At 38.8% G+C, this 23727-nt stretch overlaps 1 protein-coding gene across 2 annotated transcripts in view; it reads right to left on the reverse strand.

Annotated features, from left to right (window-relative positions):
* Positions 1 to 23727, reverse strand: part of DOK6 (docking protein 6) — a 264826-nt gene that overhangs the window by 119098 nt on the left and 122001 nt on the right. For both annotated transcript variants that reach the window (XM_069778881.1, XM_069778882.1), the window contains exon 3: positions 18950 to 19064. In XM_069778881.1, coding sequence (XP_069634982.1) covers positions 18950 to 19064 — 115 coding nt within the window. The remainder of the gene's footprint in view (positions 1 to 18949; positions 19065 to 23727) is intronic.

The following is a 23727-nucleotide window of genomic DNA, read 5'->3' on the forward strand; positions in this document are numbered from 1 at the left end:
ACTGAGCAAAAACATTTTGAAATTACATTGGCTTTTTGAGTTTCCTGAATTAATTCATTTCCCATCACTAGAGAGAACAGAGGAGATAAATGTCACACACCCTATTTAATTCACTTCTCCGTTTTTCAGTGAGGTGATTGTAAGCTATAGCAAAGTTTGGGCTAACCTCCTTGCACATTCAAGCAAACTTACCATGGTAAGATTGTTGATGTTTAGAATATAAAGCAGAAACTACCCAGTAAGACATTTTGTCATTCTTAGTGGATTAATGTTTATAGGAACATAGCTAAAAAGACCTGTCTCTCCTAGATAGGTTAGCTTAATTATCTAGAGGATTGCCCATTAGCACATTCAAATGTTCTTTCATTTTACATTTATTAGCTATATTCATTTTATATGCCCACAGCAAATTCTCTAATTTGATTATTTCAATTTCTAGGTCCAGTCAAAATTATCCATAACACAATCTAGGCAGAAAAAACAGCTGTAATATTGACTTCATGTTTTATTTATGGAATATAAACTTCAGTTACAGGATTGATTTTTTCCCCTTGAAATTGAAATGAAATGCTGAGAGGTTTGGCCAATGAAGAACTTTATAAAGAAACAGGCAAATTCATACTGTCACTGAGCAAGTACCATTTTGAAATGGAGTTGACAGTTTTCCAACAGCAGTCCGAAGAGCTATCTTTGGGAGACACTTTACAAAGTACTTCCCGTTTGTTCAAATGGAGATAATATATATTAGTGAGCCATTGTTCTTATTTGGAAGATGATTAAATGATCACCTTGCTGACAGACTTTGTTCCCTTTTCCACTTCACTGATTCTAAGCTTGCTTAATTTTTCTGTTAGCCAATAGGCTTACTTTTTTCTCCTAAATTTGGGATTATTTTTAATTATGTCTAGTTTAGAAACAAACGATGCTTCATAATGGACCAGGTTTTATGATTTCATTAATAGAAAAATAACAATATTATGTCTGTATTTTAGCTTTAGAACTACACACATTTTTAAGGAAAGGCTTGGTGTTAAAAACAAACAAGGAATTTGAGATTAGTTTTTCAACTCTACCTTACATGATCATAAACATGCAGGCTAATCATTCCTTAATGCTACCCAATAAAGTGATAGTCTCATAAGAGTTGCTAGTAACTTTATGCCGCTGCAGTTTTCAAAAAATTCATTGCAAAATTAAGTCCAGATACAAATACAAAAATGGAAAAACAAAGAAATGTCCCACATTTTCAAAATGTACAGCTTTCCAGAAAGTAAATGGCTCCAGATTTCCATCATTTAGAAGCAAATCAAGATTCCTCATTATTCTAATTAATATGCAGCTTTCATGTCAAAGTAAGGCTCAAATCTTCATAAGACATCAGAAGACATATTATATGAATTTTACTAAATATGAAGCTTAAGCTCCTAACACATGCCAGAACACTATATGGATGCACTGTTAGAATAAAAGTATTAATACAGTTTGGAAGTATTTACATTACTTACGTGAACAGAATTGTTGATTCTGTCTTCACCATGGCATGTAGAAGAATTAAAACGAGTGATCAGTCAATTTGAATTAAGAAAAAAAAATAAACCCATCTAATATGAAGCAATCCAAAATTTGTTTGAAAGGACGTAGTGAACTGTCACACTGGGTGGTCATCAAAACCTATTAAACAGCATTGCAATTTTGATCTGCCAAACACCTGCAAAATTTAAACCTAATATGATGTTTATTCTGTTTTCTGAAACATCTACAAACTGATAAAAACTGAAACTAAGGCAAAAATGTAAAAAAGTTCCCAAATAAGAATATAAATTTTCTATATTTTTATATAAAATTTTCATAACAATGGTAGCTGTTTCAGCAAGAGGGAGAAAATTAATATATTTGCCATCATTAACACCTTATTTGCCTTATTTTCACATTAATACACTATTTTATAATTTTCAAAACCAATTAAAATTGAAAAACAGATTTAACCACATGACTATTTAAAAACTGAAATGCAATGTGCAGTCAACAGCTTCCCTCTCGTGTTTTTTCCACTGATTAACTTCAGTTTTAACCTCAGATTAACTTGCAAGGCAGATATAGTAGCAGCTGGAAGTAGTTGGTATCGCTTAAAACAAAACTTTAAAAGCACCCATGCTTTAGGAGAGAAATTAGAAAAAAGAAAGCTTTTTAGAGCTAAAAGGTTCATTTCTCTGTATAGGTTATAAAATCATTGTATGTCTGTACCTGAACTGCAGTTACAGAAAATATGTTCACATTTTCCTGTTTCAGTGCAATCTTCATATAGAAAAGACTGAATTGCAATTAATGTCATATTGATTTGAAGAAGAGTGGTGTACTTCGGGCCACTTCTTAAAACCATGCTACTTTAAAACTACAATAAGAGGTACACTGATTGTGACTGATAAAGCTATTTTTTTTTTTTAAATCAAGCTTCTTTGGACATCTGAAGCACAATTTGCTTCCTGGCCTTAGACTGAATTTCCTTATTTGAAATAAATAAAAAAGAAAAGATTTAGTGTAGGATCTCCAGAGAATTTAAGGCTGAACATCCCAAACTGACAGAGGAACTACTCACACAGTAAAATTCATTCAGGAAAAAAATTCTCATTTATTTACCAGGGAAAAGGCCGAGTCCTCTCTCTGAGAGATTTAATGCTGACTTGCTTGGAACTTCATCCCAGGATCATCTATTACTTTAAATCGGGGAATCTCAGTTGTCTGGGAACACATTATTTAGAAACTGAAATCTCTGCTAATTGGTGTATTTGTGATTCATTTTCATATCTACCTGAGATCTGGGAATCTTGACCATTATATGAAAGAAACTGTTGCATGTTTGTAACTGGAACCCTATTTTTGGGGATTAATGAACTACTCCAGTTAAATCTCAAAAACTAGAGGCCAGTCTCAGTAACGCTAGACTACTCTGAAAATACAGTCCTGATAAGACTACTGTTAAAAAACAATGCATAACTACTTGGAATAAGTTGATATTTTAAAAGACAAATGTGGTATTGTATAAAATTCACAAAAGGACTGGATACTTCTCCAGGTAAGAGATTGTTTTGTGTGTTGCTCTCAGAGGTTATGAGGTCATAATTACTGACTGGAAAGCTTCTTGTACTTTTCTGAAGGAAGCACATTTTCTACTTTTAGTTGGAGGACATAATAAATTACAGATGTGGTAGTCTTTTCAAGTACACAGGAAAAGTGAACAATTTGAATTATTGAAATTTAGAGTTATTTCTGCCTAAAACTTGTTTACTTACGTTCTTAAAGTTAAGCCATAGTTCAATATGTTTTCCCATGAAATATTGCCAATGACATTAAAAAACCTGAATGGGCTGTGACAGTGCATTAAGTAACTTTGTTCTGCAGGTATGGAAGCTGGGACAACTCTAGAAAATCTCACAAGAGCATGTGGTCAGAAGTCACATAAAACTTTGTCTTTGCCTATCACTATGTACCTGTAGTAGTCCCACGTGTGGTTCAGTGTTAAGAATTGCTTTAGTTCTCACTGCTAGCCAGCAGTGAAATGCGAATGTATAATTTGCATCCAAGTTTACCAATCACCCTGACTGCAATTGCCATTCTGATTGTTCAACAGCCCACTGGGCTGGGTTAATGCTAATAGCAACATTCATACTGGCAGTGGGCTTCTAGCAACCTCTCAAAATGTTATGAAGGGAGATGACAGGGAACACCAAATATTTATCTTTGTTGGGGTTTTTGTTGTTGTTTTGTTTTGTTTTTTAACGTGCACAAATTTGTCCAAAATTCTCATTCCTAGACTGTACATGAAGTAGAATATCCCATGCTGAATAGATGGTTAAGTACACATTAGTAGCACACAAAACTTATCGTGCTCACTTACGCATGCTATTCTTCTCCGCTTGTCTTCGTTCAGTGAGAAAAGTGTTTCAAAAGGCTTGAAACAGTTAACCTGCTAGCACTCCTATATACCTTACCCACTGTAAGTAGCCAAATGTAATGCAAGCTGAAGAGTGACAGAGAATGAAAAATAGATTGGGTGTTTCAGGTTTGGAGCAGTAAATTATCATGTTATTCATTGAACTCTCCCTAGGCTCAGCCAGCCATACATCTTCTGTCAATACTCCAAATTCAATCTATAAATTAATGTCATGATTTTTGTGCTGTCACTAAATGTATGCTATTCTCAGGAGAGGTCAGGAACCGCAGAAGTCATGTAATCTTACAGGGTGATACATATTCACAAAGCCCAGGAGATCTGACCTACATTCCATGTAGATGAGCAGAAGCCTTTTTATCTCAGCTGATACCTGGAGTCCACTCCAGTGTTAACAACCTTGTGGAGAGCAGATGGGCTATTACACCAAGCCCAAAGGGAAAGGAAGTACTAATATGCCCAAACACAATAGGTATGAGTTAAGTAATTGTATCTGCTATTATTTTTACAGAAAGTTTTTAAGTGGGAAAAAATAATGGAAAAAAAGAAACAATCTAGACATCCACCAGCTATGTACTTCTCTAATGGCATATTAGTACTGATTTAGCAACATCCCAGTACTTTCCTGAAGAGCAGACTGGAAGGATTAGGAGTTTGAGTGAGTGATAAAGTAAATAGATGTGCTTAAAAACCAGGAACCTTAATACTACTAGTCCCAATAATAATAATAAAAAAAACAAACCAAAAAAGAAAGAAGAGACACAAAGCAAGTGATAAACAGTTACTTAGGATTATCTTAAACTTGCTTATTTGCTAACAGTTCCTTGATGCCTCAATATTTCTTTATATATGTATTGGGTTTACATGGCAAGGTTTTGGTGGTGAGGGGTGTGGCAGAGGTAGTTTCTGTGAGAAAATACCAGCAGCTGCCCCAGTGTTAAACAGAGCCAGTTCCAGCCAGCTCCAGGACAGACCTGCTGCTGGCCGAAGCTGAGCCCATCAGCAAGGTTGGTAGCGCCTCTGTGAAAACACATTTAAGGTACAATAAAAATGCTCCACAGCAGTGTGTGACAGGGATGAGTCAGGAAAAAAACGTGGGAGAAACAGCCCTGCAGACCCCCAGGTCAGTGAAGAAGGAGGGGGAGGAGGTGCTCCAGGCGCCGGAGCAGAGATTCCCCTGCAGCCTGTGGGGAAGACCACGGTGAGGCAGGCTGTCCCCCTGCCAGCCCAGGGAGGTCCACGGTGGAGCAGATCTCCACCTGCAGCCTGGGGAGGACCCCACGGCAAAGCAGGGGGATGCCCAAAGGAGGCTGTGACCCCGTGGGAAGCCCGCACTAGAGCAGGCTCCTGGCAGGACCTGTGGCCCTGTGGAGAGAGGAGCCCACGCTGGAGCAGGTTTTCTGGCAGGACTTGTGACCCCACGGGGGACCCACGCTGGAGCAGTCTGTGCCTGAAGGACTGCAGCCCGTGGAAGGGACCCACGCTGGAGCAGTCCGTGGAGGACTGCAGCGTGTGGGAAGGACCCACGTTGGAGAAGTTCGTGAAGGACTGTCTACAGAGAGAGAGACCCCATGATGGAGCAGGGGAAGAACATGAGGAGGAAGGAGTGGCAGAGACAACACATTATGAACTGACTGCAACCCCCATTCCGTGTCCCCCTGCGCTGCTCCAGGGAAGAGCTGGGAGTGAAGTTGAGCCTGGGAAGAAGGAAGGGGTAGGGGGAAGGTGTTTTCAGTTTTGTTTTTCTTTCTCACTATCCCACTCTGTTACTAGTTATCCCAAGTCAAGTCTGTTTTGCCTGTTTAAGTAATTCATGAGCGATCTCCCTGTCCTTATCTTCACCCATGAGCTTTTCATTGTATCTTCTCCCCCTGTCTTGCTGAGGAGGGGGAGTGAGAGAGCAGCTTGGTGGGCATCTGGCAGCCAGCCAGGGTTGACCCACTACAATATAACTACATGTTCTCTGTGTTCTAGATGGGAATGTTGGAAATAGAGGTAGTGCAGCTTTCTTTTACCCAACAATACAGTTTGAATATTGTCATTGAAAATGGTCTACCTCCTCATAGGTCTAGCATCATGTTTACTGGTAAGAGCAGGAGATCATGTTTCTATTTTGACTCTACTGCAAACCAGATGAGAAACATGGGAAATCTGCAGAGACATGATGCCTTCCTAACACAAAGATGCACTACTTACAGACTAGAGCTGGCTTGCAGCCAAGACTGGTTGTATCTAGGCATGAGGACCTAACCCCCCCCAAATTCTTTATTGACTCTACTCTTCATCAGGCAATGAAAAATACAACCCTTTACAGATGACACACCTCAATATGGTGCTAACATTTCTGCACAGTTTTAAGGGATAAGTCTCAAGACAGTGATGATTTGCCCAAAGTATGTTATTCCTAGAGCTGGTTGGGACTTTTCTGACTAAATGCAGATGCATCAAGACCTAAATGCACTGTCAGAAATCCACCCATCTCTCTGACTGTCTGCCTGGCAGGCTGCTGAAGGATCCACAACTTCAGCATCAAGGGCAGTTGTATCATATTAATGGGGGTCAGAAGCCTAAAAAGCCTGGGGAAGAATAGCTACAGTGCAATAATCAGGCTCTGGAGTCCTGCCTGAATTTCCAAGAAAAACATCTTGTTTGAATTTCCTTCTTACAAGAACATTTTTTAAAATCTATTTTTAAATTGCAATCTTTAGAACACAGGAAGTAGTAAATTTGAAACCATACAAATGTACACTATTACGTTTTGTAGTGCTAGGTGCTAGAAAGTATAAGCCTGGGAAAGAAATTGAATCCATTTCTCCTGGGTTTACAAAAAAAGTCTTAAAACACTAAGTCTCATTCATTTCTATTCCAAAGTACCTACCACAGCAGAGGCCCCTATAACAAGTTATTCTATTAAAGACTACCACATGCATAATGCAGCATGGGACAGTTTAACCAAGATGGAAAAGACAGGCTTTTGCTTTACTTTCAACTATATACTGCTATGCCATTCTCTCTTCAGCCTAAGTACTCCTGATATATTTTTGTTTCTTTTAATTATGTTCAAAAAAACCTAAATGAACAAGACATAATCTACCAGGAATGATATACATATATACAATAATATACATATATACCTATAAATAGGTATAGCTTTTACTTCCTTAGGCCAGAGAGGCTTCCCAAGACTACTTCCAGCCTTATTTTTTATCATAAATATAAATAGACAATGATTTTTTTTCTTCACATTTCTTTTCTTCATGCTAAGACTTACTCTACATTGTCCTGCACTTCTGATAATGAAATTTGATTGGTTACAATTGGTTAAATGCCAATCAGACCATCATTTCAAATGCAGTGGTTATTAAGAATTCACTTCTATGATCATCACAATAAAATCAAGGTAATATGCCTAAGAACCTGAACAGCACGTGGAAAAAACAACCTTAAGTATAACAACAACGTTACAAAGTCTTTAAAAAAATCCCAAAGCCTCCTATATTGTGGAAAGCAAGTAAGAAATTACTTTCCTTAGTGTACAATGACAAATACTTATGATCTGTTCTGCAAACACCAGAGTGCTTATTAATGGATGTTTAAAAGGTACTTTTAAAATGAAAACATTAAATTTGCTTGCAAATTTCACCATTTTTGAGCCAAATGTGTTGTTTCATAACATGATTCCTGCATGTAAAAATGCATTAAAAAACAATCCTGGAGAGGTTTTAGTTTCTGCATTATATAACATACGCAGCAATTTGAATGAGCAGGTTTTTTTCAGGACGAAGAAGGCATGGATTTACTCCTGCTTCAGAACATAGTTCATCAATTCTCATGTAGTATGGAAAGCCAACTGTGCAATTTCTCTGATGAATGCCAAAGTATGGCCACAGAATACAAGCATCTAGCTATATCAGAAATAAGTGGATGAAGAGGAAGAAAGAGGAGTTTTTCTCTGTTTTGCATATTTTTTTGAATATTTCACGTTTCTTGCTGGTAATAGCAACTGCAAATCCATACTACAATCTCACGCATGGATATTTTAGTGAAAATAGATTCTGTATTCATACAGTTATCTATAGTAGATGTTTAACTTGGAGATCCAAGTCTGCAATCTGAGATTTTTTCCAGGCTTTGTCACATTCATCTGCCATTCTGTTAATGAAGTTGCATTTCGATTCCCTCTTCTGCAAACTGCTAATAACAACTCAAAATATGAGGCAATTTTATGCATAAAACTCATCAAGATTCTCAGATGGTTTTCAGTAATACTTTTATGACTGTGCGTGAATGCCTTTTGGCAGTGTAGAACAGGCCAATATTTTTAAAAGCAAGCTATAGGGATGTTGTGGGATACATAACAAAGGCATGTTAAACTAGGTAGTGCCTTATGCCTTACCTTCTAATAAAATGTGTTTACATGATAAGAAGTGGATTTGGACTTTCACACTTATAAGATGATTAAAAATTTTTCTGTCATTGAAATTTATTTATGTCATGAATTATATACAAAGGATAAAACAGTATCTCCATATCTTTGTTTCATAAGACTAGCAGTTATTTATGGCACAGTACATTTATCAAATCCACTAAGAATCTCAAAATGGGATCAGGAAGAAATCTTGTTATATAGAGATACACAATGTATCAGTAATTTCAGATTTCAGTTTAAGGTAGACAGCCAGAGGCTAAGAAAATCTTTTTATTTTTTTCTTTTTAGCCACATGTTAGACCATGTTGTTAGACTGAATTTTTATGGGCTTGTGCTATCACACTAATACATACTTTGTTCTGGTATAAAACGTAGAGGTTGCAAATACTGCAAGGTTCATCGGATGTTTAACAGCTTACAAAAAACCCCCCCAACCAAACCAACAAGTGAGCAATTATGAAACTTTCTATTAAAGTCCAACAAACAATTCCACACCTCCGTATGCCTGACATCCTGGACTTCACCACCACTAACCTACCTCCACACTGTGCTTACTGGGAAAGGTAAGTGTACGCTGAACTTCTGGGGCAGATGTTTTGAGATTCATGTATTTCTCCTAGTCTCTCTAAAATCAATATTCAGCTGACCTTGCACCGCCTACCAGATGAAGCTGTAATCTTGCTCTCTTCTGTTTGTCTTCTGAAGTAGCTCAGCTTCTGCAGGCAGGAAGATTTTTTTTTTCTACTCTCTTACTCTCAAGGAGTCCTACACACACTCTAAAATGGATGATTCACTATTATCTTAGCTATCTTGTTTGACTTTTGTTCCTATGGGAACAGTTTATATTTCCTATAAATTTCAATCCCTTTGAGTAAAACTGTGATAAGGAAAGCACTTACAGTGTCTACACTTCAATATGTTTGTCCAGGAACAAAGAATAATACAGAACTTCTCTACTTATCTGGATTCACTATGTTAAACATTAGTAAAGAGTGTCCAGACAAGTTTATAGCACATGAACAGCAAGGGCAACTGAATGCTTATCACACCTGCATTATATACTACAATGTAATGAAACTTAAGGGAAAGAAAGAAAAATTTTCAGCCTCCAATGTCAAAGCCTTAAATTTAGGGTTTCCCATATTGCAGTCCCAGAGCAAGTTTACCTTTTCCAGTTTCTGCATTTAGAAATCTTACAGCTTTCCTACACATTTCGTCACAGCCCCCACGCATGCTCCTGCTAGGCTGGAAGTTAACCTCGTTTCCTTGCTGTCCCCCATTTGCCCTACAAAACTGAGAATGAATGCAGCCGTGTTCTCAGCTCAGGGACCTGTCTGGGAAAAGTGCTGCAGGGATGATGACCATTTTGTGTGTCTACTGTTTTCAAATTTAGCAGCTGGCAATTCCACTGAAAAAAGTATAAGTTTGTCTTCCCAAAATATTTTCTTTTAAACACTAATTAATTTTAGAACTAAGTTTGCACTCAATTAATAACCTAAAAGTGGCTGAAAAGGATGGAAAGTAATAGTGTAGGATCTGTTCCATCAATGGCTATGCCTTGAAGATGGTGTAATATTTTCTGCATTCCTTCCATTTGCTAGTTATACATATAAGCAATGTGTGTCAGAAAATTGTAATAATCTAGTTCAGACAGATAACCACAAAAAAAAATAAGGACCAAAGAAAGGCAACAAACTATGAGAAAGGAGAGCAAAAATCCAAATATTTCTAATTTGTAAATGTTAGTCAGAATAAAGATGCATATTTATAGGCAAACATGAAAAAATTAGGAAATAAAAGTCATGATCAATGAAAAGGGAACTATTTGTCCAGAACAAAAGAATATGCATTCTAAATATTAATCGTAGAATATAACATTTATAATCATGACTCAGATTGAACTTTGCCCTGAAAGTGGACAGTGTTTCAAATATTATGATCAAAAAGGGAGAATGTAAGAATCCAGAGCAGCATATTTAACTTTATGCAATGCCTGTCTTTTCACTCTTTTTTTGGATCTCAAAATATTGTGGCACATGTGGAAGTGAGAACATGCATCTGACCTCCAATGAACCATATGCTTTACAGAGAAGCAAGTATGGCCCCTTCAGTACATATATATGTAAAAAAAAAAATCACAAACAGAAAGTCAAAAAGGCAGGGTCATAAATTTTCATTAACAATCCCTGCCACTTTAACAAAGAAATATACCATCTTTCAGAATATTTTCAACTATATAGGATTATTTTTCTGCATGCAAAAGGTGAACTTTGTATTCCTCTTTCCAGTACCAAAACTGAGTTTGTGAAGCTGTTCTTCACGTCCACCACCTCCATGATCCTAGAGCTTCAAACTCACAAAAACAACAGTGAAAATGGGAACTTTGATCTGGTTGGTTTTAAAGCTTATGTAGCCATTTGTATTGTTAATAATAACAGCAGGTATGATCACTGATGCTTCATCTCAAAGCCTCAATGTTTCACTGTAATTTTAATCCAAAACCTCCAGGCTTCTTAGCTGTCAAAGGATATAGTGATATGAATTACATCTAATATTCCAGTGACATCTGTCAAACTCTTCAAGCACATAATATTTTTGCTTGTGAAAACTATCAAGGAGAAAAAGCCCAGCTCATAATCAGTACTAATTTGGCAATAGCCCAAAAGCCTTTTCAGTACAAAAATGAACTGAATTTGTGCCTTTTCAAACAATAGCAGCAATGTAATTTTATTTTTTAAAGAAAGCAACACCAACAAATGGTGAAAACAGGTTTAAAAGGAAAAATATGTACAGAACTCTAAAACCCATGTGGCTGAATACATTGTCACTTGACACCAACAGCCTTTCATTTTCAACAAAGTAAAACTTTTTTTTGCAGTTATAACAAGACTTGCTTATCACAGTTTGACGGCACTCAAAAAAGTTGAACGCATAAGAATATAGAAGAAAAAGACTGCTTATGTTATAGATGTATAAAAGAGTTTTATCAAGGTAACCATCACAGCAGCAAGACATTCAAGAAATTAAAATGGTGGATTGAGCCAAAACAGCCACAAGAATATTAATATCAGTTAAGCTATATCAATATAGTGTAATGATGGATAAAACCCTAAACCAGAAGTTTCAAATAGGGTAGCTGATCGACTTTTTGCAATAACCCAATTCTATTTTCCCCAGGACTTGAATAGTGGAAGTTTTAAGAGAATGCCAAAATATAAACTCTTAAAAATAATGAAGATGTTTCTTGATTGTAATGACTCTAGAACTGCAGTTCATGCATGCCTGGAAATAAATAAACCCCTTCAATTCATCTATTTGTATACAGAATAGGTCGCTGTACTGAAGAGAAGCCAGACAAATATCGGTATCTTAGGGGATATCTGCATTTGTTTCACAGTTGTAGTTTTAAGATTTCTCTGTGATTTTGCCCCTTTTTCTCATGTTACCTCTCATTCTATACTCAAATCACTGAAATCACATTTCAGCCCTAATTTATTTTGTCTCTCTTGTCTCTGAATCCATATAACTTGCAACCCCCCATTTTTTTTTTATCAATAGGTTTACAAGTTCATCAATCTTCCTCACATTCTGTCATTTAGAAATCAAACTAAATTTTGCACAAACCTGTGCTGGTGGGTCCACTGAGCCTAAAAGAGCCAGGGACTTGTATCACTTAATATTTTGCTGGCATCACTAAAGGAAAAAATCATGCTCCCATATGGTCTGTCACTGGCTTAGTGCAACCCAGAAACATCATTCCTTAAAAGCTAGTTGTTATTCAGGCACAATCCTCATCATGCTAGCAACTTCCATAATAGCACCATAAACTTCTAGCTTTAATCAGTATTCATGTCCACCAATTTCATTTTCTTGCTGGTCCTGCATAGGCACCATTGCTCACTGCATTGTATCTGCAACTTCAGAGAGAGTTTACAGGGCATTTCAGAATGCCTGTCTCGGTGCAGGCACTTGGGTTACTGCCACAAGACAGACATTAGGCTTGCAGAAGAAGAGCTTCTCAATAGATACATGTGTCTGAGCATAGCTATATCTATAAAAAAACTAACAGCACACTAACCTGAAAAAACCCCAACAACAAACAAACAAACAAAACCCATCCCAACAACTTTTTTTTAAAAGGTATTAGGGAAAGACAGCACCTCAAACCCAGTAGCTAGCACCCAGAGTTAAAAGAATTTCTCCATTTGCTTGATAATACACTGTGGAGTGCAGAAAAAAACCCGTGTGGGAATGGGGAAGGATTTCTGTGAGGCTTTGTGGAACCTCACTGCTTTAACTCCTAGAAATTCTCCACTAAATTTTCAGTCTACGTTGCTCCTGCTATTTGAATGGCCATAGCAACATAGACTGATATGGGGCATATATTCTATATTTGTTCTTGTGATGAGGTCACTTTATATCTTAAAAACTTTCCTTTTTTTTCTCCTTGATGTATTTAAAAGACAACAGTAATATCTTTTTAACCTTTATTATGCTGGAGTAAATATGCTCCATTCCCCAAAACTGTTTCATTTTTCTTCACAGTATTCTGTCCTTCCACTTAATGTGCTTATACATTTAGCAACATTTAATGTTGTCTCAAGTCTCAATGTGTTAGCAGCCTGGGAGTTTTGCATTTCCTTGTTTCTAAGGCAACTCAGATTTTCATGATTCTTGATAAAAAAATTTGTTAAAATTCCCTTAATGGCAATAACTTTCGCGGGATTTTCAGGGAGGATGAAACTGAGACCGTAGCATGTTCCTTGCTAAGGTGGCAGCAGTTTCCCATGGTCTGAAGAATTCCCACTCTTTAGAGTCTGTCTTACGTCCATTGAGTTATAGACTACTTTTCATGTTATTTAATCAGCCATGACTTCTCATTAGTTTACTTCTACTGAAACAATTCTGGTGGTAACTGAGACAATTTAAAAATGTTGCTTGCTAATCACCAAAGTCACAAGTCTCTGCCTACTAGAACAGATGTCAGAAAGAGATACAGTGACAGCAAGCAGCTTCCTTCTCTCCCTGAAGAGGGATAATTCTTCTTTAAAGACTTGTTATGCCATGCTTTTAATCAGGGAACTGTAATACCTGAGACTGGTTTGCTTTTCAAAACCTTTCAACAGAGCTTCGGAATTGAACAGATTTCTACAGCTGTTGTAGATGTTGGGAGTACTGATGGTAGTGATGGGAACAGCTAGCTGATAACAAAAGCATATGGAGGATTTTTGTCTGTTTTTCTACAGAATGTTTTCATTAGCAAATGAAGATTACCAAAAACTAGATGCTCCGCAGATGACTAATTTGCTGAAATCCGAATGGAAATACAGGGGCTACAGTCCATCCAGAGCTCAGACTTGCCAGTAGCTGCCTTGAAGACAATAAGCAAGCTGAGGGCCTAGAAGCTGTAGAAGCTTAGGAAAAAGCCATAGGCTCGCAGCCAGCATGCCTAGTGGGCTGGTATCACAGCTCTCAGGCTTTCTGGGGAGGACCAAAGTGTTCTACCTTTTTAGAGACCTATTTTAAAACAGAATAGCATTTTAGTGTGCTTAATTCTGTAATTAAGAAAGCTAAGTACCAGAAAAACGTGCTACTTTTTATCACATGGACTTCTAGGCTGCACAGAAGAAAAGATATCAGCTCATACTATCGAAACCAAAATGATATGGTTATCTTAAAACATTGACTGGTACAACTCTGACAAAAACCCTACCTGACATTGTTCAGTCTCCATATAAAACCAACTCGGCTTTGAGCATTACTTCCTCCTTCTTTCCAAGAAATTATTGACTCTATGCTCAGCAGACTTTTTGCAATTCAGCGTTCAAAAAGCGTTCAGGGTTCAGCGTTAACTGTCCTTCTGTCCACCTCTGAGGGTCAAGATGATAGGAAACAAAGCATCCGCTTCCGTGTATCTAGAGACTCCATGGCGGAAAAATGTTCACATTATGAAACTTTGGGCTCCTAAATAATTCAAGAAGGTCAAGCAGCTATGATTCTAAAAAATTTTTGACTGAGTCAAACCACTTGAGTGGTTCTTTCCCACTGAAGCCATGGGAAAGAAGGGGTATTAATAGAGTAAAGGTATTATTGAGTTAACTAAAGAAGTGGCCTGATTTGCCAAGATAAACCCCATTGTGTGTACACCACTACACACCATAAGGCTGTTAGAAGTCTAGGCATTGTCCCATAGAAACCACTGCCACTAAATATTTTTTGAGAGATCTGAGAAGAAGAAGAAAACATTTTAAATAAGAAGCAGCTCTCTAAATATTCCTTATTCTTCGATAACTTTCATAAAGGAAAGCAAAGTACTTTGCACATTTCAGCAGCAGTAAAAATGGTAATAGTTCCTTGTGGGAAGACAGAACTCAGTTGTGGAAACAAGCTGCAAAAGAAATTTTTTTTAGACCTATCTTCCTAGTTCAGAACACACAAAAGATCTGGAGTTCAAAAGAGTCAGGTTTTAATGAAACAAAGCAGTGTATCTATCTCATCTGATGGAGATGATGCAGTTTATACTGTTTAGACAGACTGATAGCATGGAGAAAGGCAAACTGATCGAAACTCCACTATATGCACAGCTAAGATTTGTAGCCTTTCAGAAACAGCAAGGTATTTCACACTTTTATAGCTGTATCTTCTCTGTGTTCTCAGATCAGGGAGTTGCAGGGAGCAATAAGATCCTCTGAAGTTGTTTCTCCTCCAGACTGAAGAGGCCCAGCTCTCAGCCTCTATTCATACGTCATGTGCTCCTGACCCTGACCTCGACCGCTGGTGGTCCTCCACTAGGTTCACTCCTGTATGTCAATATTCTTGTGCCGAGAGCACAAAACTGGACACAGTACTCCAGATGTGGTCTTACAAGTGCTGAATAGAAAGGAAGGATCGCTTCCCTGTACCTGCTGTCAACACTCTTACTAATGCAGTCCAGGATAAGTTCAGCCTGTTGTCCACCAGGACCCCAGGGCCTTTTCTGCCAGAGCTGCTTCCCAGACAGTTGGCCCCAAGCCTGCCTTGTTGCCTGGGATTACTCCAACCCAGGGGTAAGACCTTTCATTTGCTCTTGCTGAACTTCATAAGGTTTCTGTCAGCCCATTTCTCCAGCCTGTCCAGGTCCCTCTGACAGCAGCCCTTCCTTCCCAATTTGGGTCACCCCAATCTGGTGTCACCTGCAACCTTGCTGAGAGTACACTCCATCTCATCATCCAGGTTGTCAGTGGAGACATTGAACAGTATTGGTCCCAGCACTGGTCCTGGAGGGATCCACTACCTACTGGCCGCAAGCTTGGCTTTGCACCATTAATCACAACTCTTTAAGCCCAGCCTATTTTCTATCCACTTTGTACTGCCTTTATCCATCCCATGTCCCACCCATTTGCGGGCTATGGAGGAGGCTATAGGAGGCTGTCAAAGACTGTTGAAATCAAGGTATATAACAGCCACTGCCTTTCCCTTGCCAGACACCTCATCATAGAAAGCATGATTTGCATATGGAAAACATTTTAACTACGCCCATTCACCTTGTTGTCCTTCACGTGTTTACACATGATTTGCTCCAATAATGTTCTAAGGGACTGAGGTGAGGCTGACTGGCCTATAATTATCTGGATCCTCCTTCTTGTCATTCTTGACGATCTAGTTCCATGGACTCGTGCATGACACCCAAGTGATTTAAGTGATGCCTGACTGCCTTGCTCTACTGTGGGTACTGCTTCCCTCCCACTGCCTGCTAAGAGGGTCAGGGACCTGGAAGGCCAGAAGACAAGCCTTGCAAGTGAAAACCAAGGTATAAAAAAGGCGTTGAGTAGGCCTTTCTCATGCCCCTTGTCACTAGGTCCACTGCCCCACCAAGCAATGGGCCCACACTCACTTAGCCTTCCTTTTGCTGTTGATGTACTTTAAGACACCTTTTCTATCCTTTACCTCCCTGGCTAGTTTCAGGTCCAGCTAAGCTGGAGCTTTCCTGGCTCCATTCCTGTATACATGCACAATGCCTCTGTATCCCTCCCAAGTCGGTCCCTGCTTCTGTGTGCTTCCCTTCTTGTGTCTGAGCTAAGTCAGGAGCTCCACATTCATCCATACTGGTCTTCTGTAATGCTTGTCTTCTGCAGAATGGGAAGGACAGTTCTTGTGCTCAGAGGATGCTGTCCTTGAAGATTAGCTAGCTTTCCTGGGCCCCTTTGCCCTCCAAGGAAATTATCCACAGGATCCTGCCAAGGATGGCCCTGAACAGAGTGCCTCCCCTCATCACATTGTTGATCATCTGCATCAAGAAACTGTCTTCAATCTGTTCCAGAAATCTGGATTGCTTGTGTCCAGCCATATCAACCTTCCAGTAGATATTGCTGTGGCTAAAGTGACCCAAGAGTACCAACGCCTGGGATTGTGACGCTTTTTCCACCTGCCTTAAGAATGCTTTATCTGCCTTCTCTTGTTGATGAGAAGGTCTATAGCAGATACTAGAATATCACCTGTGTTGGTCTGTCTTTCGACCTCTGCCCACAAGCTCTCCACTGGTTTGTCACTTCACCCAAGACTCTATCCACTCAAAACACACCTTTGTGTAGAGCATAGCCTTTTAAGGTAGGGCATCTCATACTGGCATCTTGTTAGCACCGTAAGGTACTTGTGTCTTGTATACACAGCTGAGTTCAAGGTTAAGGAGTTGCATCATGTTTGTTACAGAAGAAAGGGATAAGTGGGCCAGATATGCTGACCTTTCTTAGGTTTGCCCCTTCTTTGGTGAAAGAATCCTGAAGTTATGATTTGCTCTCACTCTTTTCAAATATACCTGCACCATAGTAATTCTAGGGAAGAAGTAACATCTTTTCATTAGAGAACAAGGGGAATACAGGTGTAGGCAAATGGGAAAGTTTCTGTAGAACTGATTTCAGTGCTGTTGAAATATAATTAAAATGTTTTTATTCAATTATTAATCATATTACAGTGTCATTAGTAATTCTACACATTAGAAATTAAAGTCTTTAATGTGAACTACTTATCTAATAATCTGTTAAACTGACTTTAGAAAGCCACAGATTTCCTATGTCTGTGTTTTTAAATTTAAATTAATAAACAAACAAAACTCTGTCAATCCGTCTTTCATGATGGAATGTACATATCAAAGTTTGCAATACTTGATCCAAAAGCCACAAAATTCATGACCTTACACACTTTCAACCTACCTCCTCCATGTTTCTTGAATTTTGTTTCACTGTATTTAACTTAGATTGTACACCATGCAATGTTATATGATAATATTAAGATACTATTTTAAAATGCAGTTTCAAATATGTCACTAAACAAATAGAAACTTTATCATTAAATTTTTTTTCATTCTTTTTAAGAACAATTTTTTCAGGTAAAATATACCCTAGGACACAGACATATACAATTGCATTTTCAAACAAGAAAACAGTGCCCTTTAATAGCGCAGCGTTCTGCATCTCACAGGTAACAACCTGTCATTATGTACCATGATGCCCAAGTTTGTTCTCAACTCATTCACCATGTAGCTGTTCAAACCGCAGACTGCTTGACATCCAGCTTTACAATATCCTGAGGTTTTAGCTGGTATTTACCTCTTATTCGCAATGGCATGATAATTATTAGTTTAGTAAGTGCCTATAGCAAAACTTGGTAAAAAAAAGAATGTTTCACATCTTGACTTAGTAACATCCCATAGGTATTTTTTACTCAGTGTTACAAGTTTAGCTGAAAATCTCCAGTCTTCAGACCATCTGCGTGCAGTCAAAGACAAGTAATGGAAGAAAGAGCTCTGTAACATCCCCAACACCTCCCAAAGTATATCAAAAAACCCCCTACCAAACCCCCTGTCGTGGTTTAACCCCAGCCAACAACTAGGCACCATGCAGCTGCTCACTTACTCCCCTCCCACCCAGTGGGATGGGGGAGAAAATCGGGAAAAGAAGTAAAACTCGTGGGTTGAGATAAGAACGGTTTAATAGAACAGAAAAGAAGAAACTAACAATGATAATGATAACACTAATAAAAAGGCAACAGCAATAATAAAAGGATTGGAATGTACAAATGATGCGTAGTGCAATTGCTCACCACCCGCAGACCGACACCCAGCTAGTCCCCCAGCGGCGATTCCCTGCCCCCACTTCCCAGTTCTATACTAAATGGGACATCCCATGGTATGGAATACACTGTTGGCCACTTTGGGTCAGCTGCCCTGGCTGTGTCCTGTGCCAACTTCTTGTGCCCCTCCAGCTTTCTTGCTGGCTGGGCATGAGAAGCTGAAAAACCCTTGACTTGCTCTAAACACTGCTCAGCAACAACTGAAAACATCAGTGTTATCAACGTTCTTCGCATACTGAACTCAAAACATAGCACCGTACCAGCTACTAGGAAGACAGTTAACTATCCCAGCTGAAACCAGGACACCCCCAAAAACCTCAACCCCAAAATCCAAAGTTGTTGTTTACAACTAATTCCTTTAAGCTAAGGATTTCTGTCTGGTGCTTTAAGTTAATTCATCTGAGCAAGACTTTGATGCGTAATGTGATTTCTTCAAGCTAGAGATGGCAGTACCAACTGCTTACCTGACTCACACGCAAATGTCTTTGACGTCTCATCATGAAAGATAATTGCCACTGCATGCTTCTTTGTCTCTCGAGGCAATCTAGTTATGTTTTTGATATTGTGCAGCTCGGTTACCTTAAAATGAAGAAAAATATTTTAGGCCAGTGTATAAATAGCACAGATAAAAACATTAACCAAAACTACTCAACTTTTACTATAATCTGTTTTTTTCCCTCTAAGATTATTTACATTTATAAGTCTTTTAACCGACAAAACCACATAAATAGGTAGAGTCTAAAGTTGCAAAACCTTCTATAAAATGTAACGTATCAAAAAGTGAGTGGTCTACTTCCCTAATAAAGTTTTATTTGGAAACATAGTTATTACAGTGACATCAAGACAGTCTTGTGATTATTCTGTGTTTTTCAATTTCTGTATTCATACAACTTTGATCAGTTTCAGAATCTGCATCAAATACATAACCTAATGGAGGAACAGCAGTGTCTTATTAGTTAGGGAAGTAAATCAGTTATCATGCCAATTAGTATCACTACATTTTAAGGATAAATCCTCATCTGCCTTTAAAGTGTAACTGTCATCCTCATAAGAACTCACAACTTTATTTTATGTTCCAAATATTAGAAAAGCTTATCAACAAAAAAACAGTCTTCCAGCAAATTTACAGCATAAACAATTCAATCTATTTCCATTTTCCTTTGATGCAAGTAGATAACTACAAGTAACACAAATGGAAGAAAAATATGTTACTACAACCCAAGCTGGTAGCACAGCCTATATTAAACTGCTTAACACTTTGCATTATAAAATCTTTTCTCAGTTTCGTGGAACTCTGTGCAAACTTTATGTGTTTATAGTTAACTCTTCCAGGCAGGACATCTGCCTCAGGCAGAATTAATTTCTTAAAAATGTCATCCATATGAATTTGGCCATGTATGACTAGGGAAAAAATGGGCTGAATGTGGATGGGGTTTTTTTGCTTTGTTTTGTAATTCTTATGCTCCCTGTGTACAGCTCTAGCATTCCTTTTCATATGCTGGAAATAATGCTTTTTAAGAGACAGAGATTTTATATGGTGCAGTAAAAACTGGAACATGCTGGGGCAAAGACATTGCAAAAAAGATTGAGAGCAGATGAGCGGTAAGAGCCATCAAGAAGCCAGAGACAAAGCATGAATTGGAATGTGTAGGTGCTGATGAGAAACCTGAGACCAGAGTTGAAGACTGCTATAGGGTCTACCTTGACAGCCTTCAGCAAAACTCACTCGCTTGTCAATATCTTTGCTGTAACAGGTAGGCCAAAACTGGATGCGGTACTCGAGATATGGTCTAATGAGTGCTGAACAGAGGGGGATAATCACTCCCTGTATTGCCTGGTCATGGTCCTGTTGGCCATCTTTGCTGGCTGAGGCACCAAGCCCCAGGTCCCTTCCCACAGAGCTGCTCCCAGCCTGTCTATCCCAAGCCTGTGCCATCGCAGGGGCTCCTCTGTCCCCGGGTCAGCTCCTGGCACTTGCCCTTATTCAGCTTCACAAGGTTCCTGTCAGCCCATTCCTCCAGCCCGTTCAGGTCTCTGGAATATAGCCTGACTACCGAAAGTGTATTGATGGATCTTTCCCAATTTGCTGTTTGCACAGTTGGTGAGTGCACGGTCCATTACCTCCTCCAGGTCCCTGATACCAATACCAACCAAGAGAGGTCCCAGTACAGACGCAGCAGCTCTACACTTGCTACTGACCTCCAGGTACAGTATGACCCATTAACCATGACTTTCTGGGTCTGACTAGCTGACCAGCTTTTCACCATCTAGACGTCCACCCACCTACATGATAACGTCCCAACTTGGATATAAGAATATCATGGGAAACAATGTCAAAAACCTTGCTGAAGTTGGGTACCCAGTGACATCCAGTGCTTTCTCCTCATCCCAAATCATAGATGGCTATCAGACAGGTCAGGCATGATTTTATCCCTGGTAAATCCAAGCTGCCTCTTCCCAGTTACTATCTTCTCCTTCACATGCCCAGAAATATGTTTTAAGAGGACTCAGTCCATGGTTCTTCCCATGGGCTCAAGCGAGTCTGCCAGACCTGTAGTTCCCCAGGTTGATCTTTTGGCCTTTTTTTGAACACAGGTGCAACATTTGCCTTGCCATTGGGTTCCTAATCCCTTAAAATTTTATTTTTTAGTCACATTTTCAGGGCTTTGCAAGAATCCATTTATTTCTCCATTTATTGCTTGGGGTGAAAGAGAAGGTCTGAACACCAAAGATACCACTGTCCCATTGAAGGAATGACTAAAATCTCTGTTAATTTTCCTTGATCTATGCATGGTAAATGGTCTAGTATGTGAGAGGGCTCCTATGGCTTACCCAAAGCACTGATCTCAACGAAATCCCATAAAAGGGAAAAGCAAGCGTTAGTAGGCAGAGGAGAGAGCAGACTCTAGAATTCAAAACCTGAGGAAACAATACCAAATCCAGAAGTCATTACTGAATTCTGAAGACCCAGAAGGGCCCAAAATAGGAGACAGAGAAGATATGGATCTACTAGTCTTGCTAAATAAGAAGAGGATATAAGAACAAAAGATTTTAAAAGATTTGGGACACAAAAAAGTCCAGGTTATTCTTAAAGAGAATTTATATTTTTTTAAATAATTTAAAGATGCATATAGATGCACATAGCTTTCCTCTCAAAGATTTAGAAAGATAACTGACAGTGCAGTATGAAAGGGAAAACAATAACAGGAAGAAAAAAACTCCAGTGATTCTAACACAAGCAAATGAAACTGGTATTTTTATGTGTGTGCATGTGTGGCTGTGCACACCATGCAGAAAAAAAACTTAAATCTTGTTATGTTAAAAATGGGAAATTTCTCTTTCTGGAATAGCAGGAAAGGAAATAGAAGTGCTTTGAATAGTGACAACAGGGCATATTAAGCCTTCTTCTAGTCACTCTCAGACAGTAGAGATCTATTCTCTTCTTTAACATCTGAGTGTTATAGATTACTGAAAGATCCTGAAATGCTGGTAAGTTTGATAATAAATAAAAACCCCCTCCATTCCTGGCATCAAAGCTACATAACTTTCACAGTAATTTTTGTTCAAAACATAACTACAGACAACTGGGGACACATACTTAACCATCTATAAAGATGATTTTATGGGTTCTCTAGTTGATCAGTACATTAAGCCTGTTTTATTTAATATATTGACAGAACATTTTTTTACGCAAGATCATTCACACACTTAGGATATTGTCAGCACAAAATGAATAAACAATAGAATTTTATTTTATTTGCTGCTGGGAATTTTATGTCTGAAAGAGACAATGAAATCACCACCAAATTCTGACGTGCTGCTCTTTGGTACCCATACGAGAGATTTGGTCAAACAAAATGCAAGGCAAATGAAGAAAAACAGTCTCCATGCAAGTGAAAAGGGGCTTTGTTTTAAACACGTTTCAACTTTCCTTTGTCTCTGGAATCATACTGCCTCCCTAGACAGCACAGAACTTGTTATCACTCCAATGTCACAGGCAAAGAGTTACATGAATTGCCTCTTCCAAACTCCCTGACTTACTTACTTTTCTTCAAGCAAGGTTTTACGAGCCATTCATAGTTTCACACAGAAGTCACATTCCTCTTGTGTACATCTTTCCACAAAAATGGACATATTTCAAACTATCATGAGATATTGTGAGATACCTCTTTTCTTTTCAAATGTTTTAATAGTTTAACATGGGTAGCCAAAGTATTTCTGCTAGTTTAAAAAAAATAGAAGATATTTAAAAAAAATAAATCATATCTTTCACCTTGAAATGCTTTGCTTTACAAGAACCGAAGGTTTTTCTGGAAATAATACTGGTTTAGTCATAACATTCTGAGGATAAAGGGAATTGATACAGATGTTAGTTACGAAAAATAACTAATTTTTCTAGGCAAACTAATAGAAAAAAGAAAAGAGGAAAAAAAAGTAACTGAGCTTTAGTGCTCAGTCCCATCATTGTATCTGAGAAAGCAGCAAATTTCACAGCATCACAGAATGGTTGAGGGTGGTAGGGATCTCTGGAGGTCATCTGGTCCAACCCCCCCTGCTCAAGTAGGGTCACCTAGAACCGGTTGCCCAGGACCATGTCCAGATGGCTTTTGAATATCTCCAAGGTGGGTGACTCCACCGACTCTCTGGGCAACCTGTGCCAGTGCTCTGTCACTTTCACACTGAAAAAGTGTCTCCTGATGTTCAGAAGGACCCTCCTGTGTTTCAGTGTGTGCCCATTGCCTCTGGTCCTGTCACGGGGCACCAATGGAAAGAGCCTGGCTCTGTCTTTTCTAAACCCTTTAGGTGTAGAGAATACACTTGCTGATGAGTATACAATGAACGAGATTTCTCATCTCTAGGCTAAACAGCCCCAGATCTCTCAGCCTTTCCTCATAGGAGAGATCCTCTAGCCCTCTCATCATCTTCATGACCCTTCACTGAACTTGCTTCAGTATGTCCATGTCTCTCCTGTACTGGGAGCCGAGAACTGGACCCAGCACTCCAGGTGTGGCTGCACCAGTGCCAAGGGGAAGGATCACCTCCCTTGACCCTCTGGCAACAGTCCTCCTAATGCAGCCCAGGATACCGTTAGCTTTCTTTGCGGCAAGAACACGCTGCTGGCTCATGTACACTAAACCCTATACAAGCTGAAGAAGCAGTTCTAGTTTTATCTGTTGGGCAAGTCAACATGCTGACAGAAAAAAACACCACCAGTTAGCATCTCAGAAACCTGAGCTGATGA

Source organism: Haliaeetus albicilla, chromosome 3 (genome assembly GCF_947461875.1).
Source record: "Haliaeetus albicilla chromosome 3, bHalAlb1.1, whole genome shotgun sequence".
In the NCBI taxonomy this organism is placed as follows: domain Eukaryota; kingdom Metazoa; phylum Chordata; class Aves; order Accipitriformes; family Accipitridae; genus Haliaeetus; species Haliaeetus albicilla.